The sequence below is a fragment of the Melanerpes formicivorus genome, unplaced genomic scaffold, assembly GCF_026170545.1.
Source record: "Melanerpes formicivorus ecotype bairdi unplaced genomic scaffold, bMelFor1.0.p_v2 SCAF_24, whole genome shotgun sequence".
NCBI lineage: Eukaryota > Metazoa > Chordata > Aves > Piciformes > Picidae > Melanerpes > Melanerpes formicivorus.
The window spans coordinates 12,376,508-12,393,657 of NW_027142376.1; the positions used below are offsets into that span (position 1 = coordinate 12,376,508).

Consider the following 17,150-nt stretch of genomic DNA (forward strand, 5'->3'; position numbering starts at 1 on the left):
TTTAGCTTGAGCAACAGCAAGTGCTAACCACTTACGTTTCATGTATTTCAAGCTTTATTAAGAATACAATTAGTTTGTCTCTCACATCAGCTTTGATGTGAAAGGAATTTACTTACAGAAGGTTAGTGACTTCCTGTGCCCAATGGGGTTTTGGTATTTTCAGGGTGTTTTCCACAGCTTCTGTCCCCTTCCTAGAGTTAGGTTTTCTGCTCTTCTGAGCTGTACATCCAATATGGTGTTAATCCTTTTCTGCAGGAAAAAAATTTTCAGGGAGACCCATGTGTACACTACTGACTAACAAACGGTATGAGCTGCTGTACAATTGTGGAATTCAGCTCTTGCATATTGGGAGGCCCTTAGCTGCCTTTGAATGCTTGATTGAGGCAGTCCAAGTTTATCACTCAAACCCTCGTCTTTGGCTGAGAATAGCAGAATGTTGCATTGCTGCCAATAAAGGGGTGAGTAGATTTGAAAATTCCTTATTGTGATTGTAGTTATGAACTGCATGTGATCACAGAAAGGAGGAAATAATACCTTGAGTTGAAGTATGCACTTTAAAGGCTTAGTGTTGCAGCACCTCCAGATTAATTATTGTTGTGTATACGTGTATTTTGTCTTCAAAGTGCAACAGATAGAGGTAAAACCATCACAGAAACAAGTGCCTTGAGACCCAATAATTAACTGACATTTCTAAGACTATCCAAAAGATTGGCATGAGGTGAAACAAAAGCACCTGAATGGCTTTTACAGCTGCTCTTCAGTTGCAAACTAAAGTTGAAAGTGTTTTTTTTCTGGAGAGACTTGTTAAGCCTGATTTCGGTTTTGGCAATTTACCTTCACAGCACTTTGGCATTCCAGCTTGAGTCCTGAATGGGTTTGAAGCACATCAGATTTCTCCAAGCCATCTGATGGTTTACCTGACTTGGTCTTGAAATAATTTTTGAAAGAGTAATAAAGATATTCCTTGGAAAGAAATTTACAGTGCTCTCTGATGAGGCGTCACTTATAGCAGGGAGTGATATGTTCTTTGTGTATTCAATGCTTTCTACTTAAAATGCAGATACTAGCATGAACAGTTTGACTTACTACTTGTTTCATGATACCTCAAGCTTTCCATGCTCATTTAACAGTGATTACCAAGCCTTGGGGCTTATGTAGTTATATATACTAAGACCCCTGCATAATAGTGTGTGATGTATTTATTTAAAAGGATCAACAATAACAAAAAACCCAAACAACCCCACAAGTAATTCTGTCTTTATTTGTGAATGGAAGAATAAAACTTGCCCAAGGTCTTTTCTCTGTCCTACATTCTGGGCTTGCAAGGATTTCTGTTCCTGAATTACAGAAATAACAAGGTGAAAGTGGAATCAGTGACAGAATTTTTTTGTGGCTGCTCAGGGAAGTCTGATGCTCACTTTAAGGCTTGATGAACAGAAACAACTTTCAGAACTTCTGTTGCTGATACGTGGATACTTTTAAATTTTTTTGACTGAAATAGCTTGGATTTTTCTATTTAGACTCATCTGAAAGGGTGTAGAGGTAGTTCTTGGGACTGACAGAGTGCTTCAAGTTCATTTGACCTCCAAAATGCCTGCATGCTCAAAACTCTCTTAATTTAATGAAGCTTTGCGTATGTTGTGGTTCAGCTTCGTGCTCCCCATGGAACAGCTGGAGAGCAGCTTTTTCAGAGAGTGTTTTGAATGCTGTGTGAGCAGGGAGAGGAGATGGCAAGCATTACAGTGACAATTCTGAATATTATTTGGCTGATCATTTGTTTTCTTTTTAGGTTTCCTGACAGTTCTTTTAATACGATTTGGTTCATTGTTCCTTTGCTTTCAAAACAGAGGAAAAACTAGGTCAGTAGGCTATCAGACAAGCTGTCAGAACTAATCTGTGATTGCACTGTGCACAGTAAAATCCCTCTGCAACACAAAGACAATAGAAGGTGCCTGATCCTTCCTGATACTTCAGATTTTAAAACTGCACCCATATAAAGGAGTGATTCTTATGTTTTCATAGTATCATTTTAGCAGAGTATTTTAGCACAGTATTTTAGCAGAGGTCAAAATCTTACAGCTTTCTCTTACTTTGCCAAGCCATGATATTTTAACCTTTTTTTTTTCCCCTCTTGCTCCCTTTTAGACATCAGAACAAGAGACTAAAGGTCTTCCCAGCAAAAAGGGAATTGTGCAATCTATAGTAGGACAAGGCTACCACCGTAAGATAGTCCTAGCATCCCAGTCAATACAGAATGTTGTTTATAAGTAAGTATGTTTTCCGTGGCCTCTTCATTTTATCATAGCTGCAAGGGTACGAATCTTTTTATCAGGGGTTTCTAAAACTGTAATGGAATAATGAAATTACTCGTTTGGTGAAGAGAGAGGCATGAGGAGTCTTAGAACACTCTTTGGATGCCTTCACTGGGATGGCCAGCAGAGGGCTTAACGCTGTGTTCACGTTACTAAGAAAGCCATTGAAGCTTAAAACGGATTCCTCTGAAAGTTGTATTTCTAAGTCTTTCCTCCTTTTCTCACTTAAGAAATTATGTATTTTCAGTAGTCCACTTTAGAAAGCTGCAGAAGGAATCTAGTTTCTCTGTTAAAACTTCAGGAAGTCAAGTTAAGCAAAACAAGCTAGATTCTTGTAATTATGGGCTGTGTTTGGGCATCGGGATGTACTTACATATAGACAATAAGGAAGCTGCAGAAGGCTTATAAATTTAATGTGGTTTGTTTAAAACGTTTTCTAATTTCTTCAGGATAAAGTTTTTTCTGCATTCAGATCTTTCTGGAGCTTTGCTTTTAATGCAGTGATGTTGCTACTCACTGGCTAACTTCTGTGTCTCTTTAAGTGACGGACAGTCCTCAGCAATACCTGTAGCCAGTATGGAATTCGCAGCAATTTGTCTAAGAAATGCCTTGCTTCTACTGCCAGAAGATCAGCAGGAGCCAAAGCAAGAAAATGGATCTAAAACTAGTAATCAGCTGGGGGGAAATACAGAAAACAGTGAAAGCAGTGAAGCATGCAGGTAATGAGAATTGCACACAAACCTTTCTTTTTGTCCAAAGTAAGTCTGGGCTGACAGTCCTGTTTGGTTTGGCTGGCAGAGAAAAGAATGTATTTGTAAATTCCCTTAGCAATGTTGACATATTAAGGAAAATGGTTAGCTGCTCATTGTTTTAATTCCTGGTGTGCTAACAAGAATACATCCTGACTTGGTTCTTTACCCTTCCTAACAATTTCAATAAATTAGACAGTGAACTTCTTTTTTTTATTCCACTGGCCATCTCATTTTTTGTGCTGCAAATGCTATGTTTTCCCACACCCTCCTGCAGTGCATATTGGTATTTCTCTAATTGTAAGTGAAGTTACATTGCTTCTGTCTGTGTGTGTGTGCACAAGTGCCATGTGCTTGATTCACTATATAAATGCTTAGTATCTCAGTAGTAAACGTTTCCCCATGATCAGACTGGACAGTCCTCGGCCCTAGCATGCTTTGTTGTGTTTGGTTTAGACTAGAAATGGGAAGCTAGATGTAGAAGTATGACAGCAGCATGGAGCAGTGGCTTAATACATTTGCACTTTATAAAAATACTTCAGAAAAAAAATCTCTTTTTTCCTTTTTTTCCTTAAAGCTGCAGAAAAATTAACTTGTAGACAAGGCATGTCAAATGTGTTTTTAACTGTGTGTGTTGAGCCTGGCGTGCTCTGAACTTCCTTCTGAAGAGTACCTTTATTAGCCATAGCCTGCACTTTCATTAAAGACCATTCTGAGAAGGGAAGAGTAACTCATCTGGAAGAAGTGGGTGTGCTGGAACTTGAACTGCTTAGAGAGTAAGGAAAAAACACAGCATCTTTGTCAGAGCCAAGTACAGGATAATTTTAAGAAGGTCCATTTGCTTACTGTATGTATGCTGGGTTGCATAGGCACATCCCCATATATTCTGAGGTTGCCTGGGGATAGACAAGGGCTGGGAGTCAGTGGCTGCTACTGCTAAAACAACATTTTAAAGCTCTTCTCTCACCTTTTTTCCCCAGTGACAATCTTTCCTGTCAAGTGACCAAATGATTTGTGAAAGTTGGGGGTGAGAGGTGTGTAGGGGTTTGTTGTTTTTTTGGTTTTCTTAGTGAGGTTGGAGGCTGTGAATTAACTTTCTCTGGCAAGCTGTATGCAGTCCATTGCAATGAAGCTTCTTTGGTTTAAATGAGATTGCAGTTTTAAGCTTCTGGGGCCCACTAAGGGGGAGTGATGAAAACAAAATGCTCAGACAAGACCTTTTTTTGGTGGTGGTTGCTTGTTTTTTTTTCTGAAGGTGGTGGTGTGGTGTGTGTTTGGTTTTGTAAGAGTTAGGAAAGGAAAACATTCCCTGCATGGGAAGATCCTTTACTATCTTCTTTCAATACCAGATGCTTCTTCAACTTAAAAAAAAAAATTAATAAGGAAAGAAGACTCCCTCATCTCTCCCACTGGTTGTTGCCAACTTCAAAATATCCAGCAACAAAGAATGCTGTTCCTGAATTTGTGTCACATTCTGAAAGGTTCTCTAAGTATTTGTTCCTTCTGACAAGAAACCCTCGGTGAGAGGACAGTAAAACATAGAAGACATTTGAAGAAAATCACTCTAATTGAACAGGATGGTTTTGAAGCAAATCCCACTAATTGAGCAGGCTGACTCTGAGGCAGATTCTTCTCTTACTCACAAGAAAGCAGTGAATACTTTCAGTGGTTGAGAGGTTTTTTAATCTAATTTTTGGCAAAGGCATCACATACACACAGTACAGCAGTGGTGAGCAGAGATTTCCTTGGTCTGTTACTGTTTTGAAGATCTCTTAAGAGTTATCTTACCTGTTTATAGTAAAGAAACAACATCAGTTTATAGTAAAGAAACAACATCAGTGAAAAAGTTTGTTAGGGGGATAAACTCAGTTCCCCCCCCCCCCCCCAAAATGCCAAGCTTCAGGTTCTTAAAAGTGGCATGTTTTAAAAATTCTTTTTAAAAGACATTTTGAAATAACAAAAATGAAGGCAGCCAGAAGTCTAAAGAAAACTACAGCACCTTCTAGGTGATCTTCCTAGAATGTTTATATATTAAGTTTTTAAGATGTCTAGGGAGGGAACTAGTTTACAGCTTTTCTTACAGGCTAAAAGAAGAGAGGCCACAAATGCAGTGAGTTATGTCTCTCCCCAGCTTACAGTTCTTGTCTTATACCAAACTTCAAAAGTAGCTTGAGGCTGTGGAGAATGGTGTGGACTGTTTGGTCTGCCAGTCAAATCTTTTCCATCAAATGTCCCTCCTCTTCTTTCTCAAATGGAACAGTTAGGAGGCATCTGCCTCAGTTTTTGTAGAGCTTAATTTCCCTGCCTTTTAGGCTACAGATTTTTTTCTGTCCTTTTACATGGAGTGAGGAAATAGCAATGCTTACTACACTGAGGCCTTTAATTATTTCTGTTTACTCCCTATAATTCATACACTGTTTTCTTTTTAGCAATAAAAGTCATGAAGGGGATAAATTCATTGCAGCTCCCCCTTCTTCGCCTTTGAAGAAACAGGAATTAGAAAATTTAAGGTAAGTAAATAGTATAAAATATTCACCACTAAGTGTCTGTGCTGTGATTCTGGAGTTCTTGCTAAACTTTTTGTTCAGGCACTTGCAACACTGAATTGTAATTGGTAATCTAAGTCTTCCTTTTTTCAAGGGCATGGTGCTTTCCATGTTCTGGACTTTTGAGTCCAAACAAATAGAAACCATCCAGAATTTCAATTCAGATGATCAGTTTGTTACAGGCTTGACATTGCAATTAAAAAAGCAAGTCCTATAAACAACAAAGCAAAAAACCTGGCAATGGTTATGATTGGTGGAAGGAGTGGCGATTACTTTTTGCTTTAAGGTCTTGATATGGCTAGTTAGGAATTCAGCCCCACATTGGGGCTCAGCTCATTGGGTGTGGGGGGGAAAAAGGTGCTATAAGCAGCTGTTCTGCTTTCAAGTGACAACTCAGCAAGGGTAAATCCACAGCTGACCTAAAATAGAAAAATTATCTTTGTTCAGGCATTTGAATTGCTCACCATGGAAGAACATAGGTAAGATCTGACTTGGTATTTTCGTTCCCAGACTGGTGCCCTCCAAACACAGTAACTCTCACATGTCTAAAGAAGTATCACATTAACTGGAACCTCTTCACTTTTCCCCAACAAGATTATAATTTGCCTCATTTAGCCACTTAAAGATTACAGTGGTCTGTTTGGCCCTGTCACAATACTGGAAGCTTACAGTGATTATTACCCATAGCTGTTTCACTCTTTCAGCCACTGCATAGCTCTCCACCATCTCCCCTTTGCTGGTGCTGAGTAAGCACCATCTGCATTCTGTATTTCTTAGTATTTGGGATTGTTCTGTCTGTGTTGAAACTTTAAAAGTAGATAGTTTATATCCACTGTTGTGCTTAGTTAGCTATTTGAAATTATTTCAGGTTAGTGATGTTCTCTTAATGGTTTAGAAGTGCCATTTTTGATTGCTTCATAGCGAGTTTTGAAGAACTGAATTTGCTCTGACTTGTACTTGGCCTGAGAAATAAGCCAAGTCAGATGTGCAGATTGGGTTCTGTAAACTTGCAGTCAGTGTGGGCTGACAGATCTTGTTGCCTGGACCTACACAAGAGGCTGTTTGACATAATCTGGCAGTTTAAAAAAACATTCTTCTTTGTCCTGGTGCAAAGGCAGTTTTATTTAGGGCATGCAGAGGCTGAGTGATGCTGGAAGTCTGCCGTGCTCAAAGGCAACCTGTGGAGTTTTGTCAGAATCCTGACTGGGGTGAAAAACTAGTTTGTCTTTTCCCTTGTGGTGCAATTCTTCTGCTCTGGTTAGCTGTCAGGTCTCCTGAGTGTTTGATTTAGCCAGCTCAACAATGGATCCAAGTGCACAAGTGCTGCTGCAGGGAAGAAAACTTGAGTATTTTACTCCTCTTTAAGGACTGTTGCTAAAAAAGTCTTGCTAGCTCTTAACATGGCTTAAGCAATGAGGAGTCCTTAGATAACACGAGTGGGTTTCAGTTCTGCTCTACTTACCTGTTGTGTGATTGGAATGTGTATGGTGTTTGAATTTGCTCTTTCAGAAATAGAAATAGGCTTAAAAAAAATAGTGGGAAATAAAAGACACATGTTGATTGATGTAAAGGGCAGTAGCAGGCAGCTCTGGAGGCCTGGACTTACGTCTATGGGTATTTAGCTGGTGATGCTTAGCATCTGCTGATCTAAAAGCTGTGCTTCCTTGAAGCAGAGATGAAATGAGGCTAGTCAGAAGCAGGCTGTTATTACAGAGATGTTTTAATTTCCCCCCCACACACAGCCCTTCAGAAATACTTTAGGTTTGGGACTTGAGTTGGGGAAGCTTTCCTCTCTCAAGCTTTTGTGCGTGTTCAGATTTGATGTGACATCTGAGCACAGTGGAGAGGAAGTGGGGGGTAGGGAGAAACACTGGAGAAGTTTCTTATCCTGCTTGTGCATAATTAAGGAGCATGCCTCCTGGGAAAGGGGAATAAAGGCACCCCAGGTCCTGCCATGAATTACATGACTTACTGCTGGACTGAAAGTGGGCTTGACAGTTGCCAGAAGGTTGACGTGGTAATAGCCCACCTACTGGCGGGAGAGTTGAGGGTTCTCTTCCCCTTGCTCCCAACGTGAGAGCTCACTAAGATGATCTGCTCTTCCTTCCTGGAGAAGAGCTGAGTCTGTGCTGGCAATACCTTGCTGGGAGCAGAGGCTTATGCTCGGAGGACAAGGCAGCCTGCACTGAATGGGGGTCTTACAGAGTGGAAGATACTCCCCAGTGCTGTGTCTGGGGAGGTGGGAGGGCGAGTTGTTATTAGATGTTAAGCTTGGCCTCATGATGGGGTTATTGTTTGGAGATGGAAAATGCAAATAGTACAGATTCCACTACAGGAACTGTCAGGGATTTTGTCATTTTGGAAAGACAAGAAAGTCTGTGACAGAAACAAAATGCCACAGATCAGTTAGAGTCTTAGCAATGGGTTACAGCTGTCAGTTCAACACGAAACTGGAAACACAGAATTCTCCAGTATTTGTCTCCCTGTGGGCAAACATTGTACATACAAGAATGAAATATGTTGCAACTTAATTGGTTGCTGCTATGTGACCTTGCAGAAATCTACAAATCTGCTACCCTTTGCTGCAGCAGAAGGGGAGGGCAGGGAAATACAAGTGAGAGTTCAAGACAAAAGGGTGAGAAGGGGAAGTGAACCATGAGAAAAATGACATGTAGTGAAGTCCATCTTTATCTGTTAGTTATGATCAAAATTGCAAGACCTTACTGAGCACACTGTAGTGGTCTTTGGTTTATACAGGTAGAACACAATGTGTGTATCTCCTAGTTCAGAGAATGTGATTGAGGCCAGAGATAACGAAACACTATGTCCTTCACGTCATTATTGAAAGTATTATTTATTTCCATAGCACTTCAACAAGAAATTGAACAGCTGCATTTGGAATTGCAGAAATCTCCGTTCAACATACTGACTTTCTCCCCCTCCCTTTTTTTCTTTTGTTTCTTTCCCCCTCCAGGTGCTCAATACTTGCATGTAGTGCTTACGTGGCTCTGGCTTTGGGCGATAACCTTATGGCACTGAATCACGCAGATAAACTTCTTCAGCAACCAAAGCTGTCAGGGTCTCTTAAGTAAGTCTGATGTCGTCATTTCTTCTTTCTCAGCCCTGCTTTTAGATGGAGAGTTAGGAGCTCAAGCTTCCAGTGTCTGGAGCTGCTTGCCAGTTACGTATTTGAGGTCAAGAATTGCTTGGCTTGCTCCTGTTCTTGTTGAAGCCCTGACTAATTGTTCACCGACATGCAGGAATGTGAGTCCCCTGCTTTGATTCTAGGGCTCTTACTACTTTACTTGCTATTTGTTAATCTCCAGCCATGGGGTCCCAATCAATGGCAGGACCCTCAGGTCTCTGTCCTGATTCACTGTGGGGGTGCACGTGCTCATGTTGGCACAGTAGAAGGGGCAGGAATGAGGAGCTGAGGCACAAGCACAAGGAGCTGAGACAGAAGCACAAGCCAGCATGCTGTGAGAAATTTGCTTATGAGACTACAGCCTCAGAGGAGATAGTTTGCTGGGTCAGTAGGACAGCAGATCTTGAGTCTGCACTTGCTACTGTTACTTATATAGATTCCATTTTCTTTTTCAGTTCTTGTTCAGCCCTGCAATTTTTTGAAGGATATTGAAAGCTCGTTCTGTTTTGACCCACCAGTTCTTACATATACATATATATATATCCCCAAATTCAAAAGGCAGCTTTAGCCCCATATTTCTGACCTTGTTTGTGCATTTAATTCCTGTGTCATACACAGGATAAAATACAGGAGAGGTTTTTACGGTAGTAATATTTTTCGAAACTGGTGATGTTCTTGTGGAAAGCAAGCTAACTTGTGCCTGGTTTTATATGCTGGCAGTGTGCTCTAACTGAATTCTTTCATTCCTGTGCTTGAGACTACTGCAGAAGCTTGCCTTTTTGCACACTCATTGCATAAGCAAGATTTCAGAGAACTTGCAAGAGAACAGAATTTGGTGAAGGCAGCGTTACTGTCGTGCAATGCAAGAGACACTAGATGACAGGTGTTTGCAAAGACAGAGCCCTGTACCCTGCTCCCAAGAAACGAGGCTTTTGTGTCACAATTGGGACTATTGAACTGTTCCTGTTTTCTTAAGTAAAATAAGAATCCTGTAGAGAAAATAGTTTGCTGTATGAGATCTAAATGGCAGGAGTTACATCAGATGATTAACTGATAGTTTACCTGTTCTGTAATTCATTACAGCCAACCATAGTCAGTGAAATCTGTACAGCTGCATAGGATAAGCATGACCTTTTCTGCTCTACTACTGTTTCAGAGTAAATATTTGCAAACTAATCATGCTGTTAATTGATAGGTTTCCCTCTGTTCCAAAATTGAAAAGGAAAGCTGCTGATTAGCTGAGCTGAACTACAGGTGTCAAACATCAGACTTGCATAATCATTCTGCAACTCCTGCATTTGGAAAGCTGTTTTTGCCCCAGGGACAGGCCTATATACTGCCTGTCCTCAGAAATTCAGCTGTCTTACAGAATTGTTTTGGGCTCTTGTTTGGTTTTGGGTTTTTTTAGCTGAGTCTGAAGTCACATAACACCTCAAATGGTAAATGTATCAATATCCCAAGGTGGTTTTGTAAGGATTCCTTTTTCAAATCCTCCGAGATTGAGCCCTACAGAGGTGCTGTCTTTCTGGAGTGGCAATTCCTGTACATGAATGAATTGTCACTACTCAGATGCAAACTTGTTCACAACATTAGTGCCTACAAGCAATAAATGACAGAACCAGGAACTATGACAATACTTCATAAGCAAGCTAACTACTAAGATCCTAAGCAGTAGTTTTCACGTGCTCATGTTAAAAGTTGCCTTCAGTTTGTCTTGCATAACAAATTGTAGATGTTGTTATGCTGACATTTGTACCTAACCCTTTGTTGTTGTAGGTTCCTTGGCCATTTGTATGCAGCAGAAGCTCTCATCTCTCTAGACAGAATATCCGATGCCATCACTCACTTGAACCCTGAGAACGTCACTGATGTTTCCCTTGGGATCTCTTCAAATGAGCAGGATCAAGGTTAATGAATCTATACTCTTCACTAGAAACTGTTACACTTTCAGCTGCCTTCCTGCTCTAAGTTTGAATACCCAAATATGATGATTAAGACATCTTGGATGTTTAGGGGATTAGTTTTAATTTTTGTTTGTTTGTGGTAGAGTGTTTTTTGTTTTCCAGGCATTTCCTTTCCTCCTTTGTGTTTGGTTTGTCTTTTCCGTCTTTGTCATTCCTTTGAAGTGGCTAATTGTGGAACATAAATAGAACTATATATTGTAACATTCTGGCTTGTTTGAAGGTAACTTTTGAGAGGTGCTTTTGTTAGTTGTGCAATTCTGGTTAAGTTTTGGCTTCATACCTTCTCATCCAGGTTTGTAGTCTCTAAACCACGCATTGCAATACCAGTGAAGATGACTAACTGCGTTTAGTGAGAGACAGGAGTGGGAACAACTTTGTTAATCTCAATTTCCTTGTAGTGCTTACAGTTGGGAGTGTGTATTCTGTAAATGAAATGTACCCCAGTGCCCATCTATATAGTTAAGTCTACAGTAGCTCTGATTTCAGTCACATATGCTGTTTAAACCTCACTGTAGTCACCTGCAGCTTTAAAAGCAAAGCATAAAAGAGAGGCAGTCTTAAGTGATATAAACTCTTGAGCACACCACCGTTTTCCCTCTTTAATTTCAGACTATGAAGGAAGAAGCAAATGTATCTCTTTGTATTACTTGTGTAATAAGCTTTGTAAAAGCTCACAGAATGTGATGGGTTTTGTGGGTGTTTTCTTTGCAGGGTCTGACAAAGGAGAGAATGAATCAATGGAATCTTGTAAGTACCAGGCACTGTATTCAGCAGAATACAGGAACTCAGCCAGTTTGGAATAAAAGTCTTAAGGAGGAAAAAAAAAGAAAGATTTTTATTAGGTATTTTTTTAATTGCAGCTGGCAAGCAGACTCCACAGTGTTATCCCAGTTCAGTCACATCAGCACGAACAATGATGTTGTTTAACCTTGGAAGTGCTTACTGTTTGAGGAGTGAATATGACAAAGCTCGGAAGTGTCTTCATCAGGTATGAAAAACAAATCTCAAGACAGTTTTTGGGACCATGGTACTCCAAAAGGCTGCTTAGATCACAGCAAGCCCTGGGGATTTCATAGCCCAGGGTTAGTTGAGAACTTCCCTGAGATGGCTGCTCCCTTCTGTCTTTATGAATCAGTCTCTATTAGTAACATAAAATAAAGGATTCCAATTTTATACTAGGGGAAGGTTTGGGGTTTTTTTGGTTGGTTGGTTTGTTTGGGATGGTTATATCAAACCAGTGGAATATAACTAGGAAGTCTTTTCATTTATTTTGAAGTTTGAGTTTGTTTTGGGCTGTTTGTTGTTTTTCTTTCAATGATCCAATAGTAACTATTTCAGAAGAGAAGGTTCCAGAGAGCCTTGAGTTTACTTCTCTCTGATCAGTTTTTAGGTCATTAACTTTAGGGCTGAGAGAACAAAGCTCCAGAACAAACTGCTTCAGCAGTTCTGCTGAAGTTCCTTGCCTGCCACATATCCCAAGAATTCTCAAGTACTGCTTTTGAAACTCTTCATTTTATTTTTCTAATGGCTGGGACCTATTTCCTTCTGCAGCCATTCCTGTCTGTCAGGAAGTCTACTTAAATGCATTGTTGGAACTGCAAACTGAAACAGCAGTCTGCCACATTACTTTATAGCAGCTGTGTGGGTGAACAGGCTCAAATTCTGTGAGGATCTTATCTTAAGACATTTATCTGTGGATCTAAAGTATAGTAGATGTCTGCATCTACAAGGAATGAATTTGCCTCTGCATCTACAAGAGATTGACTTTGTAGCTGAAAAATATTTGTGTATGGAAAACTAACGAACAATCCTTGTTAACTTTGTACTCTGAACTTAGAGAGCAGTGGATGTTACCTTCTTTGCCTGTCATGTCACTAGGAAAGCACCGTAAATTTGCCCCAAGAATTAGAGATCCATGCTAACATAAGCCTGCAGCAGATGGTGCTGCTACTTAGTGTGAAAAAATCTTGCAATGCAGATGATTTTTTTTAGTCTCTTCTTGGAGAGTACCAGTTAAAAAAAAAATCAATCCTGCCTTGTTTATGAATTGTTACTTGTTTCTGTTGGGTGAGATGCTGCTACTGATCCTGCCCAGGGGCACTGTCTCTCTTCAGCAAGTTTTCTCCCTACCCTCTTCTTTTTCACTAAGGCTGCTTCACTCATCCACCCCAAAGAGATCCCTCCAGAGGCTATCCTGCTGGCTGTGTATCTTGAATTGCAGAATGGTAAGTTGTGAAACATTCTGTTAACCTAGATTTGGGACACAAGGGGAGGAAGGTGATAATCATCATTCTCCTTATGGGGTTGTGCCCTTTAGGCCCCATCTCCATTTTACACCCTTGTGGATCTGTGTATTTGCACTTTCATTTCCTTAGTTTACTGCCATCCTGTTCTTACACACCCCATATGTTCATTCTCTAAGTTGAAATCTTCTATACTTCTTTGTGGAGCAAGCAGCAGTCTTGGATTAGGGTCTGTAAAGGCCTTGATGAGGTTTATATTATAGAGAGGGTTAGAAAGGCTTTTCTTCTAAAGACAGCTACACTCCAAGGCCTATGTACAAAGTACTGCAATAAATAAACTTGCAGTATTAGTAACTGTCTCATCCAAAATCCTTCACTTTGGAGGTTCATTGTGTTTCCATGGGGGAAAAAAGTCTCTACATAATGGAAAGAAGGAGGATTGCACTTGAATGCTGCAGTGTGAGTAGATGGCTGCAGCCACACCTCTGAAGCTGGTAGTTGTGGACTTGTGTCCCATAGGCTTAATATCCCAGTGCTGTGCAACAGTTGCTGTCCTGCTTCTCCCCTTTGGCTGGCCTGCATTGCAGGCAGGACTTGAGCATTTGTATTCAGAACTGGGACTTCTCCAAAGCTTCTTCTAAGATGTTTTGGGTTTTTTTTAAGTTGGAATTTTTGGAAACCTTTCTCTGTTCAATGAAGCACAGCACAGAAGAGGGTAGAAAGGGGAATTCACATCTCTCACTCCCTTTGAAGTATATAATCAAAAGATGGCAAAGACATTTTGTTGGTCTATAAATGGCAACAGAACAGTGCATCTCTTCTGAAACTAAAACTTTAGTGAAAGAAAACTGCTTGAACCTGAGGGAGAAATGTTCTTTTCAGAAGTGTGCATTTGCTTCTACAATCTTTCAGTTCACCAAAGAATAATTTTTCCATTACTTTTGGTATTAATTTTATAGGCCATGCCTGCAGTTGAAGATCAGACTTGTTTTAAAAACATGTTTTATATATGCCCTTGGCACTTGCATTACCATCTGCAGTGTCACATTGTGAGGGCATTTTGGGTGAGATTAGTTTCAGAGCTTGAAGATGCTGGGGCACCTGAAGGGCACCTCTTGTCTCTCCCAGATGCACAATGAGACTCAAAGCTTCATGTCTTTAGCTAGAATAGGCAGAACCAAGCAATCCTGCTATTTCAAATTGACTTTTGTCTGTCAGCATTTCCCTGAAAAGGAAGCCCATGGGGCCTGGGCCTGAGGCTGCCTGAGCAGCTCTGTTCTGAAAACAGTCATTTATACAGAGGTACTGGGTTGTTTTGTTTAATCAAAGCTTGTCTTGCAGGTAACACACAGCTAGCATTACAGATCATCAAGAGAAACCAGCTTCTCCCTTCTGTGAAAACCCTCTCTGAGATGCGGAAGAAACCTCTCTTTCAGCCAGTCCACTCGATCCAGCCCATTCAGATGCCAGCTTTCACTACGGTTCAAAGGAAGTGAGGTTGTGCTTCAGCCTGCTGCTGCCCTGCCCATAAGGGTTGGGATTTTGTACATTTTTTTTTTAACCTAGGACACCTGCATACCCCAATTGCTGGAGTGTGTTCCTTTCTGTAAGTAACTTTTTAATAAAACCCTGTAAGGCACAAGGCCTGCTCTAGAGTGGTGATGAAACTGTGACAAAGAGAGGGCGGTACTGCTTGGGCGATGCGAGCCGCACTTTACTTACTACACCATTGTTAGCCAAGTGTGCAGTTCTGCTCTTTTTGAAGAGAATACATGGAAGGGGAGTGAGTGGAAGGAGAGTCATCTTTACTTGGACTAAAATCCTGCTGAAAAAAAGAGCAGTTGAGCTGTTGTGTTAGCTCCTGTATTTTGACATGCAAGCTCCACCTTCCTCAAGGAAAAGCTTTTGCCCAACTTCACTAGTTTAGTGCAACTCTAGTCCACTGCCCTGGACCAGCTGTAGTTGAAGCTCAGACAAGGGGACAGATGGCAGGGGGGAATGTGGCTGTTTACACAGGTAAACAACTTTAGCTGCAAGGAAAGGTTTTTTTCCCCTGTGGGTCATAGCAGAGTCTTTCAAATAATCACTCTGTAAAACCAGGAGCAGTGATGCTGGCCTGGCAGGGTTAGCAGGTCACACACTAAGAGTTTGTGGTGTAAGGGTACACAAATGATAGTCCTCACCCGTGCAGAACACTGCCAAGCAGTAGTGACTTGACTGGCATCAGTTTGTGTGCAAGCCAGCCTCGTAAACAAGCCAGTCTGTACCCTTCTCCCAGTTGTGTGGTCATGCTGGCAGCCTTGGTGGGAGGGAGTGTGCACTGGTGCAGTCTTGTGTCCAGGATGCAGCTGCTGTCTTGTAAGGTGCTGCAGTGGCCCTTCTGAGCCTTACTGACTACAAACTAGAAGGGCTCTGCTGCTCCTGCCTCTCAAGAGGTGGCAGCTTACAGGTCAGCAAGGCCAGAACCCTGGTACAGCTACTGAAGTAATGTCCATGGAGCAAGGCACTGTCTAGGAGAAGGGCTGTACAAGCAACAAGATCCCTGAAGGGAACACTTGCTTTAGCTGGGTTGAAGTCCTGGAAGAGAGCATGCCTGTAAGATGGAATTTTTTTTTCCCTTTTAATGCAGTCTCCAGCTTAGAGGAATACCATTTTCTTTCAAAGACGAGGCTGTAAGACAGCAGCATAAGGAAGGACCCTTTGATTACATATTGTGAGCAGAGGGGATGAGAGGAGCCAGCCCGCCTCAGGACTTCATCCTGCTGTAAGATAAGCAGAGTCTCTCTCCTCCCTTCACTCCCTGTGGTTGTTCTGTGCTATTTCAGCTCTTCCCCTTTGCCCAGGTAGTCTGCTGGGTAGAGTTGGGGTAGCACCTCATGTCCCCGTGCTGCTGGCATGTTACATTGCCTCCAGTTCAGCCCCCAGTCAGAAAGGTCACTTTTCCAAGTGGCCCCCAGGCACGCAGGGCCTGCAAGGTCTTTGCAATTTGAGCATGAGGTAGTGCAGACTCGTTCAGGAGAAGAAGCCAGCGAGATCTTGAATGAAGAAGCCATATAGTAACACCTTTTTAAAACAATGTGAGCACTGTAGAATGTCCCTTGCTCAGGAAGCTAACTATAACCAAGCACTACAGCAGAAAGCTTGAGACCTGCTATCATCCCTCTTCCATTAGATAAGCAGCACTGCTACTCTGAAAGCTTTGAAAAGTAATGACCCACTGTCCTCAGGTAGGGGCAAGCAGTTTAGAAGTATTAGGAATTAAATTTGAAAAAAACCCCAAACAAACAGGGGAGCTCCTCAGAAAAAAGGAAAAGGAGCCAGTGCATCCTTCCACCCAAAGCAGATTGACTGATTAAATACAAAAAGGTTAAAGATGCTCTCTGTGTGGTCCTGGGCCCTGAATTGAGAAGATTCTTCTCTCCCCTTCCCTACCCCTCCCCCCCAGGAATGCGGGGCATTCAGATGCAAAAGATGCTAATGTCTTGCTTCAGCAGTGCCCAGCTCCACCCGGAGGCTCCAAACGCTTCCGAGGCTCGATAAAGGATGCGGTTGTTGTTCCCCAGATACCTTATCACTGCTGCATTTGCTTGTGAAGTATTCAGTCCCAGTCCTCCCCGAACAAAGGCTCCTCTTCTGCCCTAAGGCTGCCACACTGATCACGGCAGCTCGAGGTGGGGCACTGTTCCCCCACTGCCTGTAGCACTGCTAATTGAAGAGAGGTGAGGAACAGTGGCTTTCAGCAGTTTGGTTTCATAGTTTTACCAACAACAAGAGAAGAACAAAAAAACCCCACAAATATCAAAACATGTCCAGAAAGGGAACAGTCAAAGATGTGTCTCCCCTCTGGCACTGCTAGAGTCACAGACTTTTGCTTCTTCTCCTCAGCTAGGTTTAAGCTCCGATAGTAAAGAAGTGAAGGCCCTGTAAAACTGGAAGCTGTCCTGTCATAAAACCACTGAGAACAGTAACAGAGCCCAGGCTGTGCTGCTTAAGTCAATGCTTATTGTTTTAGTTTTGGCCACTTCCTGCATGAAAGGCTGCCTGTCCCTCTCCTGCCCTCCCCTTGCCTCCTTCATAATCCCCGCAGCAGGAAGAAGGGTTTGCACTCCCTTTCCCCCACAAGCAGTCTTACAGTGATTGCCCACACGTTGGGATGGGCTCAGAAAGAAAGTGGACACAGTGACAACAGCG

At 41.8% G+C, this 17,150-nt stretch overlaps 1 protein-coding gene across 3 annotated transcripts in view; it reads left to right on the forward strand.

Moving 5' to 3' along the window:
• Window positions 1-17,150, forward strand: part of CNOT10 (CCR4-NOT transcription complex subunit 10) — a 39,058-nt gene that overhangs the window by 14,989 nt on the left and 6,919 nt on the right. The window contains exons 10-20 of one of the 3 annotated variants that reach the window (XR_010989067.1): window positions 256-458; window positions 2,146-2,267; window positions 2,855-3,031; window positions 5,491-5,571; window positions 8,582-8,695; window positions 10,529-10,659; window positions 11,428-11,463; window positions 11,577-11,704; window positions 12,866-12,941; window positions 14,301-14,565; window positions 15,589-15,723. Coding sequence is in view for 1 of the 3 variants with exons in the window: in XM_068152923.1 (XP_068009024.1) it covers window positions 256-458; window positions 2,146-2,267; window positions 2,855-3,031; window positions 5,491-5,571; window positions 8,582-8,695; window positions 10,529-10,659; window positions 11,428-11,463; window positions 11,577-11,704; window positions 12,866-12,941; window positions 14,301-14,455 (1,223 nt within the window). In the remaining 2 variants the exon portion in view is untranslated. Of the gene's footprint in view, window positions 1-255; window positions 459-2,145; window positions 2,268-2,854; window positions 3,032-5,490; window positions 5,572-8,581; window positions 8,696-10,528; window positions 10,660-11,427; window positions 11,464-11,576; window positions 11,705-12,865; window positions 12,942-14,300; window positions 14,603-15,588; window positions 15,724-17,150 lie in introns of those variants that run through there. The other 2 variants (XR_010989068.1, XM_068152923.1) reach the window with 2 other exon arrangements.